This window comes from Oryx dammah, unplaced genomic scaffold (assembly GCF_014754425.2).
Source record: "Oryx dammah isolate SB20612 unplaced genomic scaffold, SCBI_Odam_1.1 HiC_scaffold_9, whole genome shotgun sequence".
In the NCBI taxonomy this organism is placed as follows: Eukaryota; Metazoa; Chordata; class Mammalia; order Artiodactyla; family Bovidae; genus Oryx; species Oryx dammah.
The window spans coordinates 10239811-10262374 of NW_024070193.1; the positions used below are offsets into that span (position 1 = coordinate 10239811).

The window sequence follows — 22564 nt, forward strand, 5'->3', positions numbered from 1 at the left end:
CAGCTTCACGTTAAGATACCCTTAGGAACGCATCTGTGTGACTTTGTCAAGTAAGGGCTTTCAGTTTAGGAGGATTCAAGCAGGTTTTAATCTAATTTAAGCCTAATCTCCAACGACTGAGAAAGGACATGGGTGTCTTTGGTTTTACTTTCAAATATATGATGGTACCAGATGGAGCCAGATGTAATTAGTCATACTTGCAGTCTTCATGGGGTTGCTTCAGGAGCCTTAATAAACAACCCACTAATTCAAATGATTAATAAAATTTCTAGTGTGTGAATGAAGATGGTAGGTATTAGACAATGAAATGTGGACAACCAAACAGTGATGAAATCATCCTACCCAGCTCCCCACAGGTTGTTTCCCTAGGAGACGCTGGCGGATCTTGACTCTATGAAACCTGAAGAAAAGACCTGACAAGCATGGGGGGAGTGCAGCATATGTCACGCCTGTGTTTTGTATATCTGAGCAGCTGATGTATGATAGCAACTGGGGAATCAGATCATAAGTCAGCCATTTGACTTTGTTCCGTGTCTGTTTATTCTTATTCAAACAGTTGGCTGTTTTTCAACAGTGATGGCTTTCACAACCGTTTTGTATTCCTTAGCAGTGGTCTCTGGTAGCCTTATATCTAGCCATGTGCAGGTGGAAAAGAAAGGGCCATCTTAGTTGTAGATAGAGGACCCTGAGAAATAAGAGATGGTGCATGGGGAATTCCCTGGTGGTCCAGTGGTTAGAACTCTGTGCTTCCATTGCAGTGGGCACAGGTTTAATCCCTGGCCAGGGAACTAGGATCCTATAAGCTCTGCAGTGCAGCAAAAAAAAAAAATTATACATGGCCTTTTTAACATGAGTTGAAGGTGATCTCCAATTGATCCTCTATGAGTACTCCTAGCAGGGAGAGTTCCCTACCCTTGGCAGAAAGTCCTCAGAGGCTCCTGGAACATCCATCCGTATTTGTTATCTGAGAAGTAGAATGTGCTCCTTGCCTTAGGAATTCCTGAATCTACTGATGCCTCCAAGTGGTGAAATCAGAGTTTGCAGACTGCTATTCACAGTAATGCCTTGTTCTGAAGGCACTGTTCACTGTTCAGATAGCATCCCACATATTTTATGGACGGGTATATAGATGTGCACTACGACAGCAGAACCTTTCTCCAGAGCTCTTGTGTGCCGAGTACTCCAGTCTTCCAGGCATAGTTGGATGCATCCAAGTCTTTTTTTTTTCATTCCATAAATGCTTATTAAGTTCCTTTTCGGTACTAAGTAGTGGGCTGACTACTGATAACAAAAGACCAGCAAGATTTAGCCTGGTTGATCAGATATGGTCCAGCAATTGAAAACTAACACTAAAGGCTGTAATAAAAATATAGGTTCTGACAGGCAATGACCCTGCCCTTATGAAAGCTTAGTCTTTCAGTAGATTGAAATGGGGTACGAAATATTAACCCCTGACAAGCAAGTGAGAAATACACTTATTAAGCCTAACTATATCCCATGCTAAGCACTTGCAATGAATTAATTCATCTTGATAACCACCTTGATACATACTATTATTCCTACTTTACAAATAGAGGAAACTGAAGCTCAGAGAAGTTTAGGACCTTGCTAAAGGTCATGGAGTAGAGGCAGGATACAAATTTAGGGAACTTGACTGAGAGTCCATTATCTTAAATGACTTAAATGACACACTGCCTCTGGATGGAAGGATACCATCTTGACCAACCTCCTATATGATAGGGCTTGGCAGAGTGATAATCCCCTGACCCTCCTTGTCTGCACAGCTGTCTCTCTTTCCTATACTGGCTCCTTGGGCAGCTTACCTAACCCTCAGAGTGAGCAGGAGTTGCCAAATGTAGCCTGTAGCCACTTACGTACAGCCCTAGAAGTTAATCTGACTCTGCCTTTGACAAGCTATGTATCCTTGCCTCTCTGAGCATGTTTCCTCATCTGTGAAGTGGAGAGAATGATCATGGGATCATTTAGGGGTTAAAGAAGATAACAACACAATCTTTGCCTCTGAGTAAGCACTTCAAGTTGGTTAGCAAATTTTTGTTATCATCATCCTCTGGTCTTGAGAGCAAACCACGAAACAGTTTCTCAGAGACCAGATTCTAAGACCTAGGTAGGCGGGCAGGTTTTTTTTTTTTTTTGGTTTTGACAAGACAATAATTTTATTCTGTGTATTTCTCTTGACTCTTTTGGTGTGAAAAGCAGAGAGGTAAAGCATTATTTGACAGATGTATGGATTCAAGCAAGAAACTGAGGTCCAATTGCAAAGAAATGCCTTGTATAACTCAGAGCCCTGTCTGAGGAGACACAGAGGACCCTAGAGGGCGGAGAATGAACACAGCGCAGGGGCTAGTTCCAGAGTCGCATCCTCGGTTAGTTCACTTGCAAGTGTGGGTGAGGGTCCCTGGTCATTAGGCAGAGATTTTTTTTCCCCCTCTGCTCTAACACCTATCTGCTGTCTAGTGTTTATTAAACAAAATTTATTTCATTTTTCTTGGTGTTAAAGAATTCGTGTCTTGTCCAAAATGCAGAGGCAAAGGAGCTCTGTAACTGCAGGCTTGTTGAACTGCTTTTCCCCACCTGTTCCTGTGCCAGAGTTTGCCAAAGTGTTCACTTGCCAGCTGTTGCTCCTCACTTCTCACGGCCAGCTCACTCCGAAGGCTCAAGCCGCAGTGACGCGGCCGTTTCTGCCGCTGCCACCGCCAGCAGCAGCCACTAAGTTTCCTGCTCTAAGGATGTGACCTGCCGTGAAGCTTTCACAGTCCTCTTTCCTTCCTGTCTTCAGTGTTGTATCTCTTTCTTTTGGTGCTTTTGCCATGCAGCAGTATTGCAAAAAAAAAAAAAGTTTTCAGGCACCAAAGTGAAGAGCCCTTACTACCTTACCATAGGAATTTGAGTTAGCTATGGCAAAGAAGGAAATTGAGAGGGCTCCTGTGCCTCTGTGCTGAGCAGGAAGGAGTTTGCTTCTTGACAGTGTGCTAGCTCCCTGGCCAGGTGGGGGACTTGCTGGGATTATATGACCTCTGGAGGAATATAAAAAGAAAGACAGCGCCCCCAACCCACAGGAGCCAAGGCTGGAAGACCGATCTCACCTTCTCCCACTCCCTTTCCCTAAGCTTAAGCTTGCCCTGCCAGCAGACACTGCCCCAAGACTGTGGCTTATAACAGCCATTTCCTTTTGTCCATGAATAAGCTCACTCTTTGTAAAATGTTTCAGCTTGGGGGACTGGAAAGGCTCTCTTGTGCCTTCCTGTCTCTTCATTTCTCCAAGGGTTAATGTTGATGGCTCTGTCTTTGTCTTCACAGGGAACTCTAATGATCCATGACAAAGAGGTCACGCTCGAGTATGTACCAAGCCTGGATTTTTGGTACTGCAAGTGGGTGAGTGCCCAGAATTCCTCTCTTTAGAAGTAAGGATCCAGCGTCATGGTTCCTCCATGTTTCCAGGAATGCTGCCTGGTGCATTATACATTGCCAAGGGCAAAGTTCTTCTTTCTTGGTTCACTTCAAATGAACTGGAGGTCAGGGCAAGGTCATCCCAGCTACCGCCTGTGGCCATAGAGGTTTCAAGGCCTGTAGATGGAGACCTTTTCCCAGGGACATATGCCGTGTTTTTGTTGATTTTGAACTGAAAGAAAGACAGTCCCTTGATTTAAAGCCTACCCCTAGTTACCTTTCCTGGGAGTGGTTAAAGAGGATTTACTAATACTTCAAAAAATCTGTATACAGAGGCTGGATCTATGAGAGGTATACTTTTTTTTTGGATATTCAGGGGTTTCCAAGGATATAGAACTTCAGGTAATGTAGTATTTATCCTGTTTAACTTCATATTCTTGAACGGTATATTTAAAGATTTTAGGTTATACTCTTTTTAGATGTCCAGTTTGATTGCAAATGAGTGTGAATATACATTTTATCATTTTTCATCAGGCTATTAGTTTCAAAAGTAAGTTTGAAAAGTCTATAAAGTTTCTGAACCAAGATTCACTAAAAATATTGTAGAACTTGATAAAATTAAGTAATGGCTTTAGCTTGACATTTTGAAATACAATTTAAATAGATATAGTTGTCATTCACCAAAGCATTCATAGTTCATGGATATATACCATAAGCTGTCAATTTAGAAAGAAAGACATTTAATTATTTTTTAAATGGTGATGAACTAAACATAACATTAGTTTGCTGTTTTAACCATTTTAAAGCAGGTAATTCAGTAGCTTTCAGTACTTTCACAGTGAAGTGCAATCACCAGCACTAAGACTAGAACTTTTTCTTCACCCTGAAGGAAACCCCGTATCTATTAAACAGTCATTCCCCATTCCCCTTTCATTGAGTTTCTGGAAACCACTATTCTGTTTGTATCTCTGTGAATGTGCCTATTCTGAACATTTCACGTGAGTAGAACCATGTATTATGTGACCTTTTGTCTGCCTTCTTTCACTTACCGTGTTTTCAGGGTTCATCTGTGTTAGAGTGTGTATCAGTATTTCGTTTATTTTTATGGCTGAATAATAAATGGATATGCCATGTTTTGTTTATTCATCAGGCAATGGACATTTGCATTGTTTCCATTTCTTGGCTATTGACAATAAGAATACCATGAATATTTAGGTACAAGTTTTTGTTTGAAAGCCTGTTTTCAGTTCTTTTGGGTTTATGCCCAAGAGTAGAATTGTTGGGTCATATAGTGCTTTCATGTTTTAACTCTTTGAGGAGCTGCTAAACTTTTTTTCGTAGAAAGCAGCTGCACAGTTTACATTCCCATCAACAGTGTCTTAAGGGTTCCAGTTTTTCCACATCCTTGCCAACATTTATTTTCTTCCCCCTCAAACCACCACCCCCCCGCCTTTTTTTTGGTAGTAGCCATCAAACTATTTAACAACCACTAGTGGGTGTGATGGAGAAGGCAGTGGCACCCCACTCCAGTACTCCTGCCTGGAAAATCCCATGGACTGAGAAGCCTGGAAGGCTGCAGTCCATGGGGTCACTGAGGGTCGTACACGACTGAGCGATTTCACTTTCATACATTGGAGAAGGAAATGGCAACCCACTCCAGTGTTCTTGCCTTGAGAATCCCAGGGACGGGGGAGCCAGGTGGGCTGCCGTCTATGGGTCGCACAGAGTCAGACATGACTGAAGTGACTTAGTAGTAGTAGTAGTAGTAGTGGGTGTGAAATAGTATTTCATCTTCATGATTTTGATACTGATTTGCAGTTCCCTAATGATTAGTGATGTTGAGCATCTTTTCTTGTGTTTGTTGCCACTTGTGTATCTTTTGGGCGAAAATGTGTATTTAGGTCTTCTGCCCATTTTTAAGTAGGTTGTTTGTCTTTTTTTTAAATTGTAAGAGTTCTTCTTGGCAATTCCCTGGTGGTCCAGTGGTTAGGACTCAGCACTTTCACTGTGGTGACCCAAATTCAGCCATAAACTGTGCAGATTAAAAAAGGTCCTGCCCCCACCAAAAAAAGGTTGTAAGAGTTCTTTATATATTCTGGATGTTAATCCTTTATCAGATTTGGTGGTTTAGGTCACTAAGTTGTACCTGACTCTTGTGACCCTATTGACTATAGCCCACCAGGCTCTTCTGTCCTTGGGATTCTCCAGGCAAGAATACTGGAATGGGTTGCCATTTCCTTCTCCAGGGGATCTTCCTGGCCCAGAAATCAAACCCAGGTCAGATAGGGGATTTGTAAATATTTTCTACCATTCTTTGTGTTGTTACTGTGTGTTACTTTCTTGATAGTATCCTTTGATATACAGTTTTAATTTTGATAAAATCCATTTTATCTGTTTTTTTTTTTTTTTCTCTTCTGTTGCTTGCCCTTTGGTATCATGAAAGTATTGCTAAAGCCAAGGTCTTGAAGATGTATCCTTATGTTTTCTTCTAAGAATTTGATAGTTTTGGCTTTTAAATATATTTGGACCTTTGATCTATTTTGAGTTAATTTATGTTCAGGATATGAGGTAAGGGTCCATCTTCTTTGGAATGTGGATATTCGGTTTTCTGTGAACCATTTATTGAATTAACTATTATTTCCCCATTGAATAGTTCTGGTACTCTTGTTGGAAATAATTTGCCCATAGATGTATAGATTTAGTTATATAGACTCTCAGTTTTATTCTGTTGATCCATATATCTCTTCTCATGCCAGTACCACATTGTTTTGATTATTGCAGCTCTGTAGTAAGTTTTGGCAGTTGCAAAGTGTGAGTCCTTCAGTTTTGTTCCTTTTCATTGTCTTGAGTACTCAGTGTCTCTTTACACTTTCCTATAAATTTGAAGATGATCTTTTCCATTTCTGCAAAAAGGCCATTAGAATTTTGAGAACATTTTGCATTTATGTAGTGATTGTCTCTACATCTTGGAATTATGAGTGATTTTTTTTAATAATCAGAGCTGGAGGGAGCTAGCATTAAAGAGAAAATTTTGAACTCTGTTTTCTGTTGAGCAGCAAAAAAAAAAAAGATGTTGGTATCTGATGTCAGAATTATACAACTGTTGCCAAGGATGTTGCTTGAAAGAGCAGAATGGCTTGGTTAGATTGTCCCCTAAAATATCAGGCCACTCTTTTAGCTATTTCAGGGGTATTTTGTAATTTCTGTGCTTATCTGGAAGGATTGAACTGCCATTCCTGCATATGGGATCTTTGGCCTGATGTGAAATACACTGACTTCTAAAAAAAATTCATAGCAGTAGTAGTCATAATAGCCAAGAAGTGGAAACAGCCTTAATGCCCATCAGCTGACAAATGGATAAACTAAATGTAGTATAGCCATACAGTGGAATACTATTTGGCAATAAAAAGAAATGAAGTACTGATCAGTGCTGCAGCATGAATGAACTTAAAAATACTATGCCAGATACAGAAGATCAATTCTGTGGGACTGAAGGTAAGAATGGAAGATGACTGCACTAGTTTTTTCTTTGGGGGATGAAGAAAATGTTCTTAAGTTAAGTTTTGGTGATAATCTTACTATATATAGATGTACTAGAAATCCTTGAATAGAACACTTAAAACTGATCAATTTTATGGTGTCTAAACTATAGCTACCTAGGTTAGGATCATAACTCCCCCACTTAAAGCTCTGCTGTTCGATCTTCCCACAGTATCTATAGGGGATAGATTCCCCTATATTTTGGTATCAAAATCCACAGATGCTCAAGTCCCTTATATAAAATGATTTTGTATTTGCATATAACCTAGGCACATTCTCTGACATACTTTAAATCATCTCTAGATTACACATAGTAGATAATACAATGTAAATGCTCTGAAACACTTTTAACACCCTCAGAACAGCTACCAGAGGTGCCACCTGTGGATCTTCTTCTTCCTTCCACGCCCTTTTAAGATCAGTGTTTGAGAAAGGAATTGATCACTGAATTCTTCTTGGTTCCAGCCAAGCCTGAATCAGGCCATCGTAACCAGTTCAGGATCAGATTTTTGGGTGCAGGCTGAGTAGTCACAGCCTTAGGACAGAATCTCCTATAAACCACTTAATAGTCCAGTTTCCTTAGTAAAGTTTACTTCCGGGAGAAATCTTTGTCCAGAGCAAAGGCATTTGGGCTGCTCAAAGGTCCAGCCAGATACCCTGTTAGAGGCAGCTCTCAGACAGCAGCTCACCGGATTCTGTGCCAGCTCTGACGAGTAGAGGATATCAGAATGGTCAAGTTTTACGGGAATCTGGGATATGGCTTATTTCTTTCATTTTTGGCAGTTGTCACTGTGTCATATATATAAGGCTTTTTTTTTTGGTCAAATTGAATTATTTTCTTTCCCCGTGTAGTGTAAGGCCAGCACTGGTGGACACCGATCTTCATGTTCATTCTGCAAGTGCCCAAGGGAAGGTGAGTGGTGGTGGAGGCGGAGGTGGTGGTTATTATTTTGTACGCTGAACATGACAAATTTCCTGCTTTCCTTGGCTTTAAAGAGTCACCATCCCTAAATACAAGTTCATCTGTAAAACTCTTAAACTGCTATGTGATAGCTAACTTTGTGTGACCTGTTAGTAAATAGTTTTGGGTCTCGGAGTTCCGCCAAGGGCAGGAGATGGATTATGGGCTACTTAGCCTAGGCAGCTGACCATAGGTCAGCAGTATTGTTACTTAGGATATTGTTACAGTTTAAGGGTATTAGGTTGAGGAAGAGTCTACATGGCATTCATCCATGTGACCCCTCTACCCCTACTTCTTTGAAGTTATTGGGGACAGTTTGCTATTGTTATTGCTTTCTCATTTACATTCTAAACATTTGAGGATCTTAACACAAACACATTCCTTAAAGTAACAGTAAAAGTATAAACAAGACAAAATCAGGATTGAGGGTATGTGTTATTATTATAGTGATAAACCTACCAGCTTCTCAGTGACTTGATTTTAAAGTTAATTTCTCCTGAGAACCTCTAGGTAAACAGCCTTAAGAGTCTGTCAAAGGCATTTATAACAGTAGTCCTATAACAATGACTGTTACGTGCCTCTTTCTGATATTATCCTGTAAGGAAAGCTAGTACCTGACAGTAAAATACAGTTCAGTGCTGGGATCCTGGTAGTCTTCTAGAAGATTTGTTTGTTCCAAGGTTAGACTTTAGTGTGCCTCCAAGGAATTTTCTAGCTGGGCTTTTGGCCTGTAGTGGAGATTCTGCTCTCAAATGAGGGCTATGAAGCAGGTGTTCTGAACATATTTGCGGGGAGGCTGTATATGCTCTAGAGACCAAACCGGCATGTGGGAAGGTGAGTAAATAACTTTCCTATCAACAGGTGGGAGATTTTTAGCTTGCTATATTACTCCAGTTATGCAAAATTGTGCTTTCCCTCCAGAAAGTCATCTTTTCAGTCTGTTCTAACAAATGAATAAATGGGTTATAGAAACCCTTGAGCACCATACCACTAAGATGTTGAAACAGCTTTAAGCTAGAAACATACGTGGCAGGCATTCACTAGTCGCCTGTCACCACTGTTAAGTAATCTCTACACTGCTCCCATAGAATGTCTTTTTGAGCCACATGACTTCCCTTAAGAATGAATTAACTGTTAAAAAATGCCCCCAATTAACTGGGCACATTATCCTGATATAGAAAGAGATTTGAAATGAATCATTTATATCTTGAAGGACGTTTACCTCTTACAGTTATTGGCATGTAAATGAGCCTTGTACAGGTAGGTCTCTTCTTACTTTTGCAGGAGACTGAGGTGTCTAGTTTTATAGAATTTGAGCAGCTATTTTAGTACCATAACACTGGAAAAAGAAAGACTCCTAGGCATAGCACATTTGACATAAATGTTTCTAGCAAACTCCTGGAAAGACCATATGTTTAATACTTTTTTCCTCAGATCTGTTCTTATCAGTAGTTATAATAGTAAAGTCCAGGGTCTCTGAAAGATTTAAATGTTGGGGAAGTGATAAAAAACTCACTCATAAGATTAAATTTTTTAAATACTTAGTTTCTGCTGTAAACTGTTCTATTTACTGTCTTTTTAGCCTTTCTGCTTAAAGTTTGTCAGAGGACTTTTTTGTAGGTTTTTTTTTTTTTTTTTTTTTTTTTTACTTTTAAAAATATTCCAGGGAATTCTCTGTTGGACCAGTGGCTAAGACTCGGCACTTTTACTGTCATGGTCCAGGTTCAGTCCCTGGGTAGGGAACTAAGATCCTGCAAGCCATACAGCTTGCAGGATATAAGCCAGTTCCCTGGCAGTATAGTGATTAAGACTCTGAGCTTCTACTGCCAGGGGCACAGGTTCAATCCCTGGTCAGGGAAATAAGATCCCACATGTTGCTCACTGTGGCCAAAAAAACACAAAAATAAAAACATTCTAGTGCGAGTATTTGTTGGCAAGTAAGGAGGAACCACAAGAGTAGTATTTGGGGGATTAAAACCTGTTGGAGATTCTTTTTCTATTTCTGTTCGTCTAATGACAGAAGCTAAGCAAGAATTAGTAACCTACCCTCAGCCTCAGAAAACATCCATACCAGCACTATCAGAAAAACAAGCCAGCCAACCCTCAAGGTCAGCTGATAAGGAATCTGAACCCAAGAAGAGGGAAGAAGGACAAGAACCACGCTTGGGACATCAAAAGAGAGAATCAGAAAGGTATCTGCCTCCTCGAAGGGAAGGACTCAGCTTCCGAAGAGACCGAGAGAAGGAGCCATGGTCTGGGGAGACACGCCAGGATGGGGAAAGCAAAAGTAAGTGGTTTGTCAGGGCATGTACCAGTCTGTGACCACCACGGTTGGGGCATAGATGACCTGTACTGTGACTTCCTACACCTTAGTAAAACAGCTCAACCTGATTGTAGATGCTATTGTTTTTTGCAGGCCTCGCTGTCAGAATCTATATCCTCCAACTAGCAAGTTTCTATTCAAATGTAGCAAGGCATAACTTTAGATTTCTAAGTATTGTGAAAAAAAGTGTGAAGTATTTGACTAACATTGTGATAGAATCACCCTTGGTAGAGCAGGGTAACATCTGCAGTATAAAAAAAAAATACACTCAAACTCTGAAGACTTCAAAATTGTAAACCTTTCTCTCTTTCCTTTCTTCTCTCCCATTTGTGCTTGGTTTGTTCAGCAATCATGCTAAAACGCATCTATCGTTCCACTCCACCGGAGGTGATAGTGGAAGTGCTGGAGCCCTATGTCCGCCTCACTACTGCCAACATCCGTATCATCAAGAACAGAACAGGGCACATGGGCCACACCTATGGCTTTATCGACCTGGACTCCCACGCAGTGAGTTGCAGTTGTCCATCACCCTCATCCCCCAGGCCCCTCACCCTCTCCTTTCACCCCAGGATGGCCTAGGAACAGCTGGCTATGGAAACCTCAAGAAGGTTGGAAGGACTTGACCCTTAAAATTGTCATGTGCCACTTGGCACCATAACCCCTGTTATTGTTTTCTTTGGCTCATTCAGGTGAAGTGACTGCCCTAGAAAGTTGGAACTCTGAGTGGCTTTCCAGGTCTATTTCTTGTCTGGTGGCATTTCAGTTTCCAGTTAAAATAAAGTGACAGCTTAGTCACTTGGAAAATCTGAGTACTGAACCTTTTCAAGATTTTGTTGAATTTTCTAATTTCTTAAAATCATTTTGACCAATCACAGTTTTATGTTTGATGGTAACAGAATATTCACTCTTTTTCCTCAAAGTGTTGCTTTAATAGATTCTTGTGCCTTGAATTTCTAGTTGTTGGGCCCTTTTCCATGTAAGTAATGCGAGGGTAGCAATGAAAATTATGTTTTGCACTCAAAAAAATCACAAGAGACTTTGTAAACTGGATCTGATGCAGTGACAGTTGCAGACTAAAAGAAGAGGATTTGAAGTTTTGAAATTGATACTAAGCACTGATGGCCACACTGACCATTATTCTGATCAGCGCTTCATTAAGGGTTGCTTATTTTTGCCAGTGTGCTCTTAGTGTTATAATGATGACCAGAACATAATGTTTAATAAAGTTTTTTTTTTTTTTTTTTTGAGAAGGAAAATCCATGTTCAGTTTTCTTTCATAGCACATGTCCTTTTCTTTCTTTGGGTTCAAATGAGTCTTTGTTTCCCCAGGAAGCTCTTCGAGTAGTGAAAATCTTGCAGAACCTTGATCCACCATTTAGCATTGCTGGGAAAATGGTAGCTGTAAACCTGGCCACTGGAAAACGAAGGTAAAGCAGAGGGATGGGACTCCTTTCTGTTACCCCACTCAGATGTTTGGGAGGCAGCTCTTATCTCTGACTGGAGATACAGATGGTAAAGCATGCTTTCCCAGTGTGAGTTGCTTCAGATTCACATGTATATTTTCTTTTTCTATAGCTTGCCTTGTTCTTTCTCTAGTTTTTCTTTTTCTTTTTTTTTACCTTTTAAATAGTAGTACTGAGTACTTATTTTTTTCCCCTCTTAACTCTCTGGTCTTTTGGGGCCCCAAGTGATGGTACAGCCTTGGATGTGCAAAAAAAATTGCAAAATGTCCTTGCTCCCTGGAATCCTAAGAAAATGCTGTCTTGACTTTGTTCATACCCCCATAGTGCTGGGAAGTCTTATTCTTCTTTACTCCTTCACTCATCTTGACCCAGAAGTGGTAACTGGGTAGTGGCAGCATCAGAGAGGCAGGCTTACAGGGAGGGGGCAGCTCTGTTCTGGTACCCTCAACTCAATTGCTGTTTTCCTCCAGCAGATAGTTATACAGGAGTCTCGCTGCTTCTCCCTTCAGGAATCTCTGCATCACCAGACCAGGAATCATCTGGGTTGATTCCTTTCCGTGCCACGGGGGGAATAGAGTTTCTCAGCAGATCTGTTAGGGTTGGGCACCCCTCAAGTGGCTTTCGGTAGCAGGCTCAAGACATGTTGTGTTGTTTGTTGCAGAAATGATTCTGGGGACCATTCTGACCATATGCACTGCTATCAGGTAGGCTTCAGCAGTTGGGGAGTGCTTTGTTAAGATCCTTGAAAGCGACCTTCAGTTCTCTCTAATGGGTGATTGTTAAGGTAAATGGCTATCCGAAGTTCCATAATTTTAATTTGTTTTTCTGTGATAGGGTAAAAAATATTTCCGAGATAGGCGGGGAGGTGGCAGAAATTCAGATTGGTCTTCCGATGTAAATCGACAAGGACAACAGTGTGAGTAACCTTTGTCTTGTTTCTGTTGTTCTTTCTAGTTTGATTGCCCATCAATTGAAATCTTGATGGTCACAAAGTTGGCAAGTGAGGGGTGCTCACTCACGAGAGCTCCAACTACAGGTTTTCGGTTGGCCAGCCTCCTTAGATTGTTCTTGATGAGTCCCCAGCACGGGCTTCTTTGGACAGGGGCTAACACTGGCTCTGGTTTTATTCCCTCTAGCTTCATCTGACTGCTACATATATGATTCTGCTACTGGCTACTATTATGATCCCTTGGCAGGAACTTATTATGACCCCAATACACAGGTGAGTTTGGGGCTTTGTTATTTTGTAAATCATTCTTTTATATTTATTTACTTATTTTTTAAGATTTATTTATTTATTTTTGGATGTGCTGGGTCCTCATGGCTGCGTGAGCTTTTCTCTAGTTGTGGTGAGTGGGGACTACACTTCATTGCAGCGAGTGGGCTTCTCATTTCAGTGGCTTTTCTTGTTGCCGAGCGTAGGCTCTAGGCATGGGGCTTCAGCAGTTGCAGCTCACAGGCTGTAGATCATGGGCTTAGTAGTTGTGGCGCATGGATTTAGTTGCTCCACAGCATGTTGGATTTAGTTGCTCCACAGCATGTGGGATCTTCTTAAGCCAAGAATTGAACCTTTGTCCCCTGCATTGGCAGGCAGATTCTTAACCTACTGGACCATAAAGGAAGTCTTTATTTTGGTGTGTATGTTTTGTTTTGTTTTTTTGGTGTTTTTAAATGTCCAGGTTTTATATTGAGTTATAATTATGTAGGTGGATTTTAAAGATGGCAATCTTCATGTTAACTGTTGTGTATATAGAAAAATCAATGCCTTGTGACATTACAGGTGAGAACAGTGCTGCTCTTGGGAAAAATGGACAGTGAGTGGTCTGGCTACCTCTTGACCCCTGGAGTGGGTTTTTAGGTTGTTTGATATGTTTTCCTCTAAGGCAAGAGAAAGAAAGCTGTTTCTTTCCCTCAGAAGAGAACTGTGCTCCTTAGACGTGGAATTTCTGGGAAAGTGAAATGTTCTACAGACTTAACTGTTTTGCAGCAAGAAGTCTATGTACCCCAGGATCCTGGGTCCCCTGAGGAAGAAGACATCAAGGAGAAGAAACCCAGCAGTCAAGGAAAGTCAAGTAGCAAGAAGGAAACATCGAAAAGAGACAGCAAGGAGAAAAAAGACCGAGGAGTCACGCGGGTAAAAGGGCGTGGGAATCCTGCTTCCTTTTCGCCACAGTACACACAAAATGTATATATCTTTCTAGATAGAATTGTAGTAAAGGCTGAAAGAGATAGTGTACATAAATGTACCATCTGGTACCTGACATAGAGTAATCACTCAATATATACTAAATGGGATGTGTTTAAACCTTTTTTTATTTTGGAATCACTATAGTAATATCACAGATATTTCACAAATTAAGAGGTTTGGAAAATCAGACTCATTTCAACAGGTGAACTCTAAACCCAGCTTTTATGAGTATCATATAAAAATTACCTGGGATTTTAATCAGTTTCAGGAAAATGCCAGTGAGGGGACAGCTCCCCCAGAAGATGTGTTTAAGAAGCCTCTGCCTCCCACTGTGAAGAAGGAAGAGAGTCCTCCACCAGTAAGGCTAAGCTGATGTGCTGGGCTAGGGCTGGGGCTGATTGCAAATGGGAAAGAAGGTTCAAAGGTTGATGACTCACTTCGGTATTGGTCCTGTAATTCTCTGTGTCTCACAGACAAGTACTCCTCTTGAGTGTAAACATGAGGTGCATTTTTCCGTCTGTTAGTAGGAGTGTTCCTTGAGACTCAGAGACCGTTATCTGTCCTTTTTCTCTCTACCTTCTGCCGTTCCTACCAGACCAGAGAATGCCAGCCATTTTTAAGTTAGAATCTTGATTTTGTTAATTCTTCTCTTCTAAATGACCAAGGAAACATGTTTTCCTGGCCCTAATGTTTTCTACTTTTTGATGCTGCATGAAAACATCTTAAATGTCAAGTGCATACATATGTCGTTTTTATCATTTGCCTGCCAGAGTGAACAAGGCTAACACTGGTACCCGTTTTTTAGATGCCTTAAAAGTGATAGTCTCAAGGTAATCAAAAGTTATTTTGATGCTAGGCCAATGATCATGTATCATTATTTAACATTTTCTATAAACTCATGATAAATACTTTTTGCTGCTCTACATTGTTGATTCAGTTCACTGTAATGTCTGTCCTAACCCTGCCTTTGTCTTTACCTTATTCAGGAACTGGATCTATTTACCTGGGTGTTTATCCTTTAGTTAGTTTTAGTCCATCTCCTAAATCTCTCTTGCTATAGGGGTTTCTGTGCCCTGGATGAAAGTTGTCTTTTCTCCATGGGTTACAATGTCTCTGCCTCTTTAAAAGTAACTTGTAACTTTTAAACTCTTTCTTTGAGGGCTATGTGAGTTTCCATTTCTCTTCCTTCTCATCACTCTGCTATTGCTAAGGTCACTTCTAAGGGAACCTTTCTGGCTTATGTCAGTGGACAAGGAGAAAAATCAAGCTCAAGCCATGTTGCTTCCATCTGGAAGATGAACAGTGTGGTCAATGGGCCTGTTTTGAACCCAGTTCATTATCCAAACTAAAAGAGAAGAAATGAGATGCCCATATCAGAATACCTAGAAAACATGCCCCAAATACAGGTTGAGGTTGTGTTAATCCCTGGCCTTCTCCTTCCAGCCTAAGGTGGTAAACCCTCTGATTGGCCTCCTGGGTGAATATGGAGGAGACAGTGACTATGAGGAGGAAGAGGAGGAGGAGCAGACCCCTCCTCCACAGCCCCGCACAGCACACCCCCCGCAGCGGGAGGAGCTGACCAAGAAGGAGAATGAAGAAGACAAACTCACTGACTGGAATAAACTGGCTTGCCTGCTCTGCAGAAGGCAGTTTCCCAACAAAGAAGTTTTAATCAAACACCAGCAGCTTTCAGATCTGCACAAGGTATTAGGGAATGGGCCCTGGCCTTCTAAAGTTTGACTGTCATCGTTGAGCAGTACAGTAAAAAGAAGCTTATGCTGTCCTTCTCACTCTGTCTCTTCCCCAGCTCCTCTAATTAAATCATTCTAATTCAAAAATGAGTTGTTTTTCCACCTTTTTGTTCATGAGTGGCTCTGCATTAAGACTGTGCCTAGCTTCAGAAAACTTCAGTGTATAGACACAAGGCAAGTGGTATGTCTGGGGTTGAAGCACCAAGGATAGAGGCTGTGCTAAAGTCAGGAGGAGCAGGGGTCATGGAAAAGGACACTCACTTGCTGGGTTTCTCATCTTAGCTCTACTATTAACCTCACAGTTGGTCTTCAGATAAGGCCCTTTACCTCTCTGATACTTGGTGGCTTTACCTGGTTCCATCTAGCTCTGACAGGGTGCAGTTTTCTCGAAAGGTGAGTCACATTCTGCCATATCTTCATGTAGACACCTTAAGTTTCTTATATATTCCAGAGGGCATTGTGTGGTGAAGCCACACGTGAGGAGTGGGGTACCCTCAAGGAGTACAGGGCTCTCAGAGCAATCTGTTGTTTTGTGTCCTTGGAGTTCCTTTTCATGTTTGTCTCTGGGTGTGAAAGAGTGACTAGAGTCAGGATGGCTGGTGATGGTGGTGGTAGGCAGAGCGTGTGGGTATTTGGTTTTCTTCAGTGGTGTCTTCAGAGTCCCCTCTCCCATTTTTACCTTGGATAAAGAGATAAAAACCAGGTTTGTGTCTTCTACATTTCAGGGAGAAGTAGGATAAAATTCTGCCTTGTGCCACAACATGGAACTAATCTATGTGTCAGAACATGGGTTCCCATTGGTGAGGTTAATGCAAGATTTAGGGGTTGCTGCTTCCATAGTACAGTGATCACTTAGGAGAGTTGGCCAGTGAAAGGAGCCACAGTCCTAACACAGCTATCAGAAAAGGCCTAGACACATTGCTCAGACCACTCTTTTTGTAGACCTACACTCAAAGAACTCCTTCTCTTCTCAGCAAAACCTGGAAATCCACCGGAAGATAAAACAGTCTGAGCAGGAGTTAGCCTATCTGGAGAGGAGAGAACGGGAGGTAAGATTTGGTGGCATGTTAGTCCCTTGACCCCAGCTCTTTTAGTTTTCTGGTGTAATATATGCAGGCTGTGCTGAAGATAAAGAACGGAGAAGCCCCAAAAGATGGTGTGTACATTTCTCAAAATTCATCAAACTACGTTAAAGTGGTTTCATTTTTTAAATTTATAAATTATACTTTAATAAAATTGGTTCCTTCAAAAGTAATGTTAGGGTCTCTGGGTAGGTCACATAACTCTCCTCTTTCTTGCCCAGCTTTTAAAATCAATGAAAGAATGTTGGCTTGGGCTGCTGAAATAGCATCTTTTAGGGTTAAAAGCCAAGTTGGAGGAAGTAGCTTAGTCTGAGAGCCAAATGGACTTGCTATTTAGACCACACAATTAGGCGGACTCACTTAGGCAACTACAGGCTTTACTGGCCTATGACGGGTCTTATGTAATTGTTAGGAATCCATCTGTGGAGGCTATCTTTTCCTCAGAAGAGGGGAAGATAACCTGTTCTTCCCAAATTTACCACTTAAGAGAAGCCACTACTTTCTCACGAATGTTTAAAGTGAGAGATTCCAGGAGTTACCAGTTGAATTCCCTTCTCGTTATAAGAAATACCCAGAATAAAGTGAAACTCTCCCACTCCCCCACCCCCTCAGATGGAAATCTCAGATCTGTTCTTCTCCTTACCAACAGGGAAGGTTTAAAGAAAGAGGAAATGATCGCAGGGAAAAGCTCCAGTCTTTGGATTCTCCAGAAAGGAAACGCATTAAATACTCCAGGGAAACTGACAGGTAAACTAGAAACTCTTCACTCAGCCTACAGCTCAAGGCATAATGATCTCTTTCTCCAACTTGCTGCCTTTTTCTGATCTCAGAGAGTGAGGTTATCGGGAGCAGGTTCTGTGTGAACTCTTTGAGCATGAGGTTCACCCCAGCCTTTTGACCACCTGTCTTAACATAGGCAGTATATATGTTGGCATGAAAGAATCATTGGCTGCTTAGCTGCTCAAAACCAGGGCTGGAATGGCTGTGGTTGGGAACCCTTCCTCTTCTCATCAGTAATGCTGTATCTCTTTATTAACCTGATAAGAATGTCACACTCCTGGACTTTTTCTACAGGGAACCTTCATTCTCACGTGTATGTGTGTTAGTCGCTCAGTCATGTCCGACTCTTTGCAACCCTATGGACTGTAGCCGGCCGGGTTCCTCTGTCTATGGAATTATCCGGACAAGAATACTGGAATGGGTTGCCACATAAGTGTTGAATAAGTGGTTGGTTGGTGATACATAATCTGTAGCTTCCTGTGCTTGTTCATGGTCAGAGAGCTCCCAAGTTTTGAGTCCAGAGTTACAAAATTTTCTGATAGCCACTGTGTACAGATACTGCACCGAGTGCAAAGAATATTCAGGGGGATAAGATAAATATTATCTTTGGCTGTCTGAATGAACATAGACTAAGGAAGACTTCGGTGATAATTTGTCTCATAGAGCAGACACAGAAATCCAGTGAGGAAGGGAAGGGCATTTTAGTTGCAGGGAACTGCATGTTTCATGGATGAAAGCGAGAGGTCATGATGCATTTGAGAAGTTGTAGATAGCCTGATGGGCTGAATACTGGGAAAATGTGGTTGAGTGACGAGGAGATAAGGCTGGCTCAGTCCAGTTCATGAAGTTCATGCTCTTTGAACACCTTACTAAGATTTTGTCTTAGGGCAATAGGAGGTTATGAAATGATTTTAAGTAAGGTGCTGATCTAGTGAAATTTGGGCAGGTCTCTTCGTTGGTAAGGGAAAGAACCAGTAGGCAGGAGAGAACACGCCTCTGGGGGAAAGGTCGCGATCTAGCATTATGTTCATGGCTGTTCATGGTCTGGCTCAAGCAGCCTCTGGTCAGCTCCTACTGCTTCCCTGGTGGGCAAGCTGTATTCTTTCACTTTTCCCTGCTTGTGTCCTCCTTTCCTCCTATGCTTTTTCTAGCTCACAAGCTCATCATTCATTGAGAACCTGTTCAGGTATACTCTTTTGTTAGAATTCCTCATTTGTGATGATTCCCCTTCAGGTTTGTGATTTTTTTATTTCCATAATAGATATGTACTGCTGCCCCATCCATGGCTGAGCTCTTCAATGTGCTATAAGCATCTGTTGACATTTTATCCTTCTCACATCCTTCCCCATGAACAGGGTCAGGTCTTAGTTTTTGTATCCAGGACAAAGCTGGTTTCGTAGAGAGCAGGCACTGAAAGATACTGTTTAATATTCTTTTTTTTTTTTTAACTGTTTAATAATCTTAAGAGGAGGCATGTCCGAATCAAAAGGACAGAGGTTTTTATTGGGCTCACAAGCATATCACTGGAGTCTTAGTATGTATGCTTCTTTTGCAGCGATCGTAAGCCTGTTGGTAAAGAAGGCATCGACAATAGCAGCAAAGGAGGCTATGTCCAACAGGCCACTGGCTGGAGGAAGGGGGCAGGCCTCGGATATGGCCATCCAGGATTGGGTTCGGCGGAGGAGGTGAAATGGTTTCCATCTTGTTAGGGGTGTCATGAACCTGGTGTATACCTCGGTTCCTCTCATTCTGTGGCCCACAACTATGTCCCAACCTATTAGGTGGGCTTTCTCCACCACTGGCAAAGAACTTGAGAGCTGAGAAGGCTGTCAGTCTTTATTCTTAGGTTATAGCTAGGCATGCTAGGCTCTTTGCAGTTTGATTGGTGATGGGAAGCAGAGAGAAAAGTTGGAGTGGGGCTCATTTTACTGTTACAAAGAGTAAGACATAGGGCAGCATGGGAATCAGGCCGTTTGAGAGTGAAGAATAATTTGGTGAAAAGAACCAGGAACCAGCAATAAAAGGTATAAAGGCATCTCAGAGAGGAATTGTTATCAGAGGTTTTTGATGGCTAAAGTTTGAGGAGCATGATATTAGTCCTGGTTCTCATGAAGGGCCTCACCCCTCATGTTTCAAGAAAAGAAGATAGAAAAGGTGATACAAGGGAACAGTGCCCATTTTGTGTTGTCTTAGTCCCGGTCTGAAAATGCCAAGTATAAGAGGTTGGCTTCTCATATTGCTGGTGTTGAATCCTGAAGTCATGGTGTCACCATCCTTCTTATTCATCTTGAGTGTTTATTAATTAAGCATTCTTTAAAAATTCTCCTGTATCTTGCTTTCCTTACTAGTCCAGAAATGTTAAAGACCAGCCCTGAAGCTAATTAATTTAGAGCCCACTTCAATGTTTGTCTTTGTTCTACAGACTGAAAGTCGGATGAGGGGTCCCAATGTGGGAGCTCCAGGAAGAACGAGCAAGAGACAGTCCAATGAGACTTACCGAGATGCTGTGCGAAGAGTCATGTTTGCTCGGTATAAAGAACTCGATTAAAGAGTGGAGACAAGTCCCATAGGACACAACCTCCTTCTTGTTTTGTTTGTCCGTCTCTCTTTTTGTTTTGTTACTGTTCTTGCTGCTAGAACTTTTTTAAATAAACTTTTTTTCAATGTGATTTTTTTTTTGGGGGGGGTGGTTAAATTTTTCTCCCAGAGATGGGTGGGGGTTGGGGGTAATGGTAGGCGGGGGAGAATCCCTTGATGTGGGCCCATTTGAGGTGATGCTGAAATGGCAGCAAGGGCTTTCGTGAGCCCTGGAACACTGCCTACTGTCAGTGTGAGAGGACTGGCTGCAGGGACCTTTGAACACTGGCTTGTATGAATACTGTCAGATCTAATCTCATTAGTGAAAACAGCATCTCATTATTGTAACTGCTAAGGCTGAACCTATTTCCATAGGTGGGTTTATTACTCATTAGACCTTTAGAAGTGCTCTTCTGACTTTGTTGGTGGTCGGGGGAGGCAGTGTTGTGACACCTCTTTTTCTGAGTGTCTGCTGGGTGTTCAATGCTTCACACATTGTGATCACTACAGCAAGCTGGCATACTAGGAATTATTATGCCAACATAATAGGAATTATGCCACTTCTCTGCAGCCACTGCCCCAGTTTCTTCTTCCCTCCATGCCTAGGATTCTCCAAATAAGTGTCTGCCCTCTTTCAAATCTTTCCTTATTGCCCACCATATCACTCATACCATTTCACAGAATTTGCTTCCAAAGGAAAGGATTTTTTAAAAAATTCTTTGTAGTTAAAAGGACTGCTATATCTTGTGAACCTATTAAAACTTAAAAATAATATCTCAAGGGAGCATATGGTACTAAGAATTGCACTTCTCAGGTATCTCAGGGGAAGAATGATTCTTAGGAAGAGAACTGCATGTTTGAAGGAACATCTTGATTGTATAAGGTAGGGGTTTGTAAACTTCTCTGTAAAGAGTCAGAGAGTCAGTATTTTAGTCTTAAGTCATAGGATTTCTGTTGCAACTAACTCAGCTCTACTATAGTAAGAAAGCAGCCACAGGCAATACAAGTGATTTGGCTGTGGTCCAATAAAACTTTATTTACAAAAACAGGTCACAAGCCAGAATTGGCCCAGGGCTTGTGGTTTTTGCCAACCTTTGGTCAAACAAGAGTCTGCATGCATAAAGGAGGACCAAGGAGGGTTCTATTTAAAAAAAAAAAATGAGTAGCGGTATTGGCATTTTTGGACAGGATGAGCAGTGAGGGGTGGGAGAGGTAAGGAGATGGAGGAATATACCAAGGAATAAACATTTCTAGCAACAGTAAATGTGAATTTAAATAGTTTGCTATGCTGTGTCCAAGAATAACCCGTTTCTCTTAATCTTTTGACCCCTTCAAAAAGGAAGACAAACAGGAGTACATTGGCTTCGGGATCAAGAGCCCCTAGTTCTGGGCCTTGCTACCACTAGGGCAGCATTTTAGAAGAAGGGCCATTTGAATCTTTCAGCCCTAGACAGATGTACTCCAAGAGCCCTTCTGCTCTAACTGATAGTCACGAGTGTATCTGTGATATGTCTCATTACTCTCTGTCCAACCTTCATTGAGTAGGTCAAAACACTTTTTGGAAGCTGGTCCAAGCTTTTCCTGAACTAGTCAGACTAAGTTTTCCTTCTAACTTGGTGTCATCCTGTTGGACGCTACATATAGATACATACATACATATGAAAGTGTAGAAAAGTCTATGTGTGTAGACAGTACTACGGTCTGAATGCTTGTGTTCCCCACCACCACCATCACCTAACACCAAAGGTGATAGTATTGCTAGGTGAAGACTTTGGGAAGTAATTAGGTTATGAAGGTGGAGGTATCAGCTGTCGTAATGGGATTAGTGTGCTTATAAAAGAAATTCCACAGAAGTCACCATGTGAAGATACAAGAATTTTGCAGCCTAGAAGAGGGCTCCCACCCAAACATGCTGGAACCTTGATCCTGGACTTCCCAACCTCCACAACTGTAAGAAAAAAATTTTCTGTTTACAACTTAACCATTCTGCAGCATTTTGTTATAGCAGCTGGAACAAAAGGTAGATAATAGTTAGGGAAACAGGTAGGGAGGTAGATAGATAGATAGGAAGATAGAGCCAGGAGAAGAGAGAAAAGTTATCCATTCTGAAATCCAGTGATTTCTACATTTCCATCTATTCTCGTGGGGTGTTTTGGGCTTTTTTCTTCTTTTAAATATGGAACGCTTCACAGATTTGTGTGTCATCCTTGCACAAGGGCCATGCTAATCTTTATCGTCCCAATTTTAGTATATGTGCTGCCAAAGTGAGGCATATTTTTAAGTATCCAAAGAGTTTCCAGTGTCAGTCACTTAATGTCCTTGAAGTTGAAGGATAAGCCTTGGTTAAAACATGTTTTTCTGGGAAAAAGATTTCCTAGTATATCTGAAGCTTCTGGTTTGAAATCTCTTTTGCCATCCTTCTACTTATTCTTGAAAGATTTCTTCTTACCCAAAAAGAGAAGAGTATAAGTTTGGTTTTCCATAATTAATA

General features: G+C 41.4%; 1 protein-coding gene and 2 non-coding genes across 8 annotated transcripts in view; 2 read left to right on the plus strand and 1 right to left on the minus strand.

The window, feature by feature from the left end:
- Positions 1-20091, plus strand: part of RBM6 (RNA binding motif protein 6) — an 83901-nt gene extending 63810 nt beyond the window's left edge. For 5 of the 6 annotated variants that reach the window (XM_040247029.1, XM_040247031.1, XM_040247032.1 and 2 more), the window contains 15 exons: positions 3319-3393; positions 7801-7861; positions 9930-10196; positions 10579-10739; positions 11562-11659; positions 12357-12399; positions 12530-12611; positions 12832-12917; positions 13683-13829; positions 14146-14241; positions 15327-15587; positions 16609-16683; positions 17366-17463; positions 19052-19181; positions 19919-20091. In XM_040247029.1, the coding sequence (XP_040102963.1) occupies positions 3319-3393; positions 7801-7861; positions 9930-10196; positions 10579-10739; positions 11562-11659; positions 12357-12399; positions 12530-12611; positions 12832-12917; positions 13683-13829; positions 14146-14241; positions 15327-15587; positions 16609-16683; positions 17366-17463; positions 19052-19181; positions 19919-20044 (1806 nt within the window). In that variant the 3' untranslated portion in view covers positions 20045-20091. Of the gene's footprint in view, positions 1-2217; positions 2385-3318; positions 3394-7800; positions 7862-9929; positions 10197-10578; positions 10740-11561; positions 11660-12356; positions 12400-12529; positions 12612-12831; positions 12918-13682; positions 13830-14145; positions 14242-15326; positions 15588-16608; positions 16684-17365; positions 17464-19051; positions 19182-19918 lie in introns of all 6 variants that reach the window. The other variant, XM_040247033.1, reaches the window with a different exon arrangement.
- Positions 716-788, plus strand: TRNAG-UCC. Its single transcript has one exon. It is a non-coding gene; the product is annotated as a tRNA-Gly (tRNA).
- A 2152-nt stretch (positions 20092-22243) lies between the features above and the next one.
- LOC120868500 lies at positions 22244-22346 on the minus strand. The gene has a single exon (XR_005722242.1). It is a non-coding gene; the product is annotated as a U6 spliceosomal RNA (small nuclear RNA).
- Positions 22347-22564: the final 218 nt, after the last annotated feature.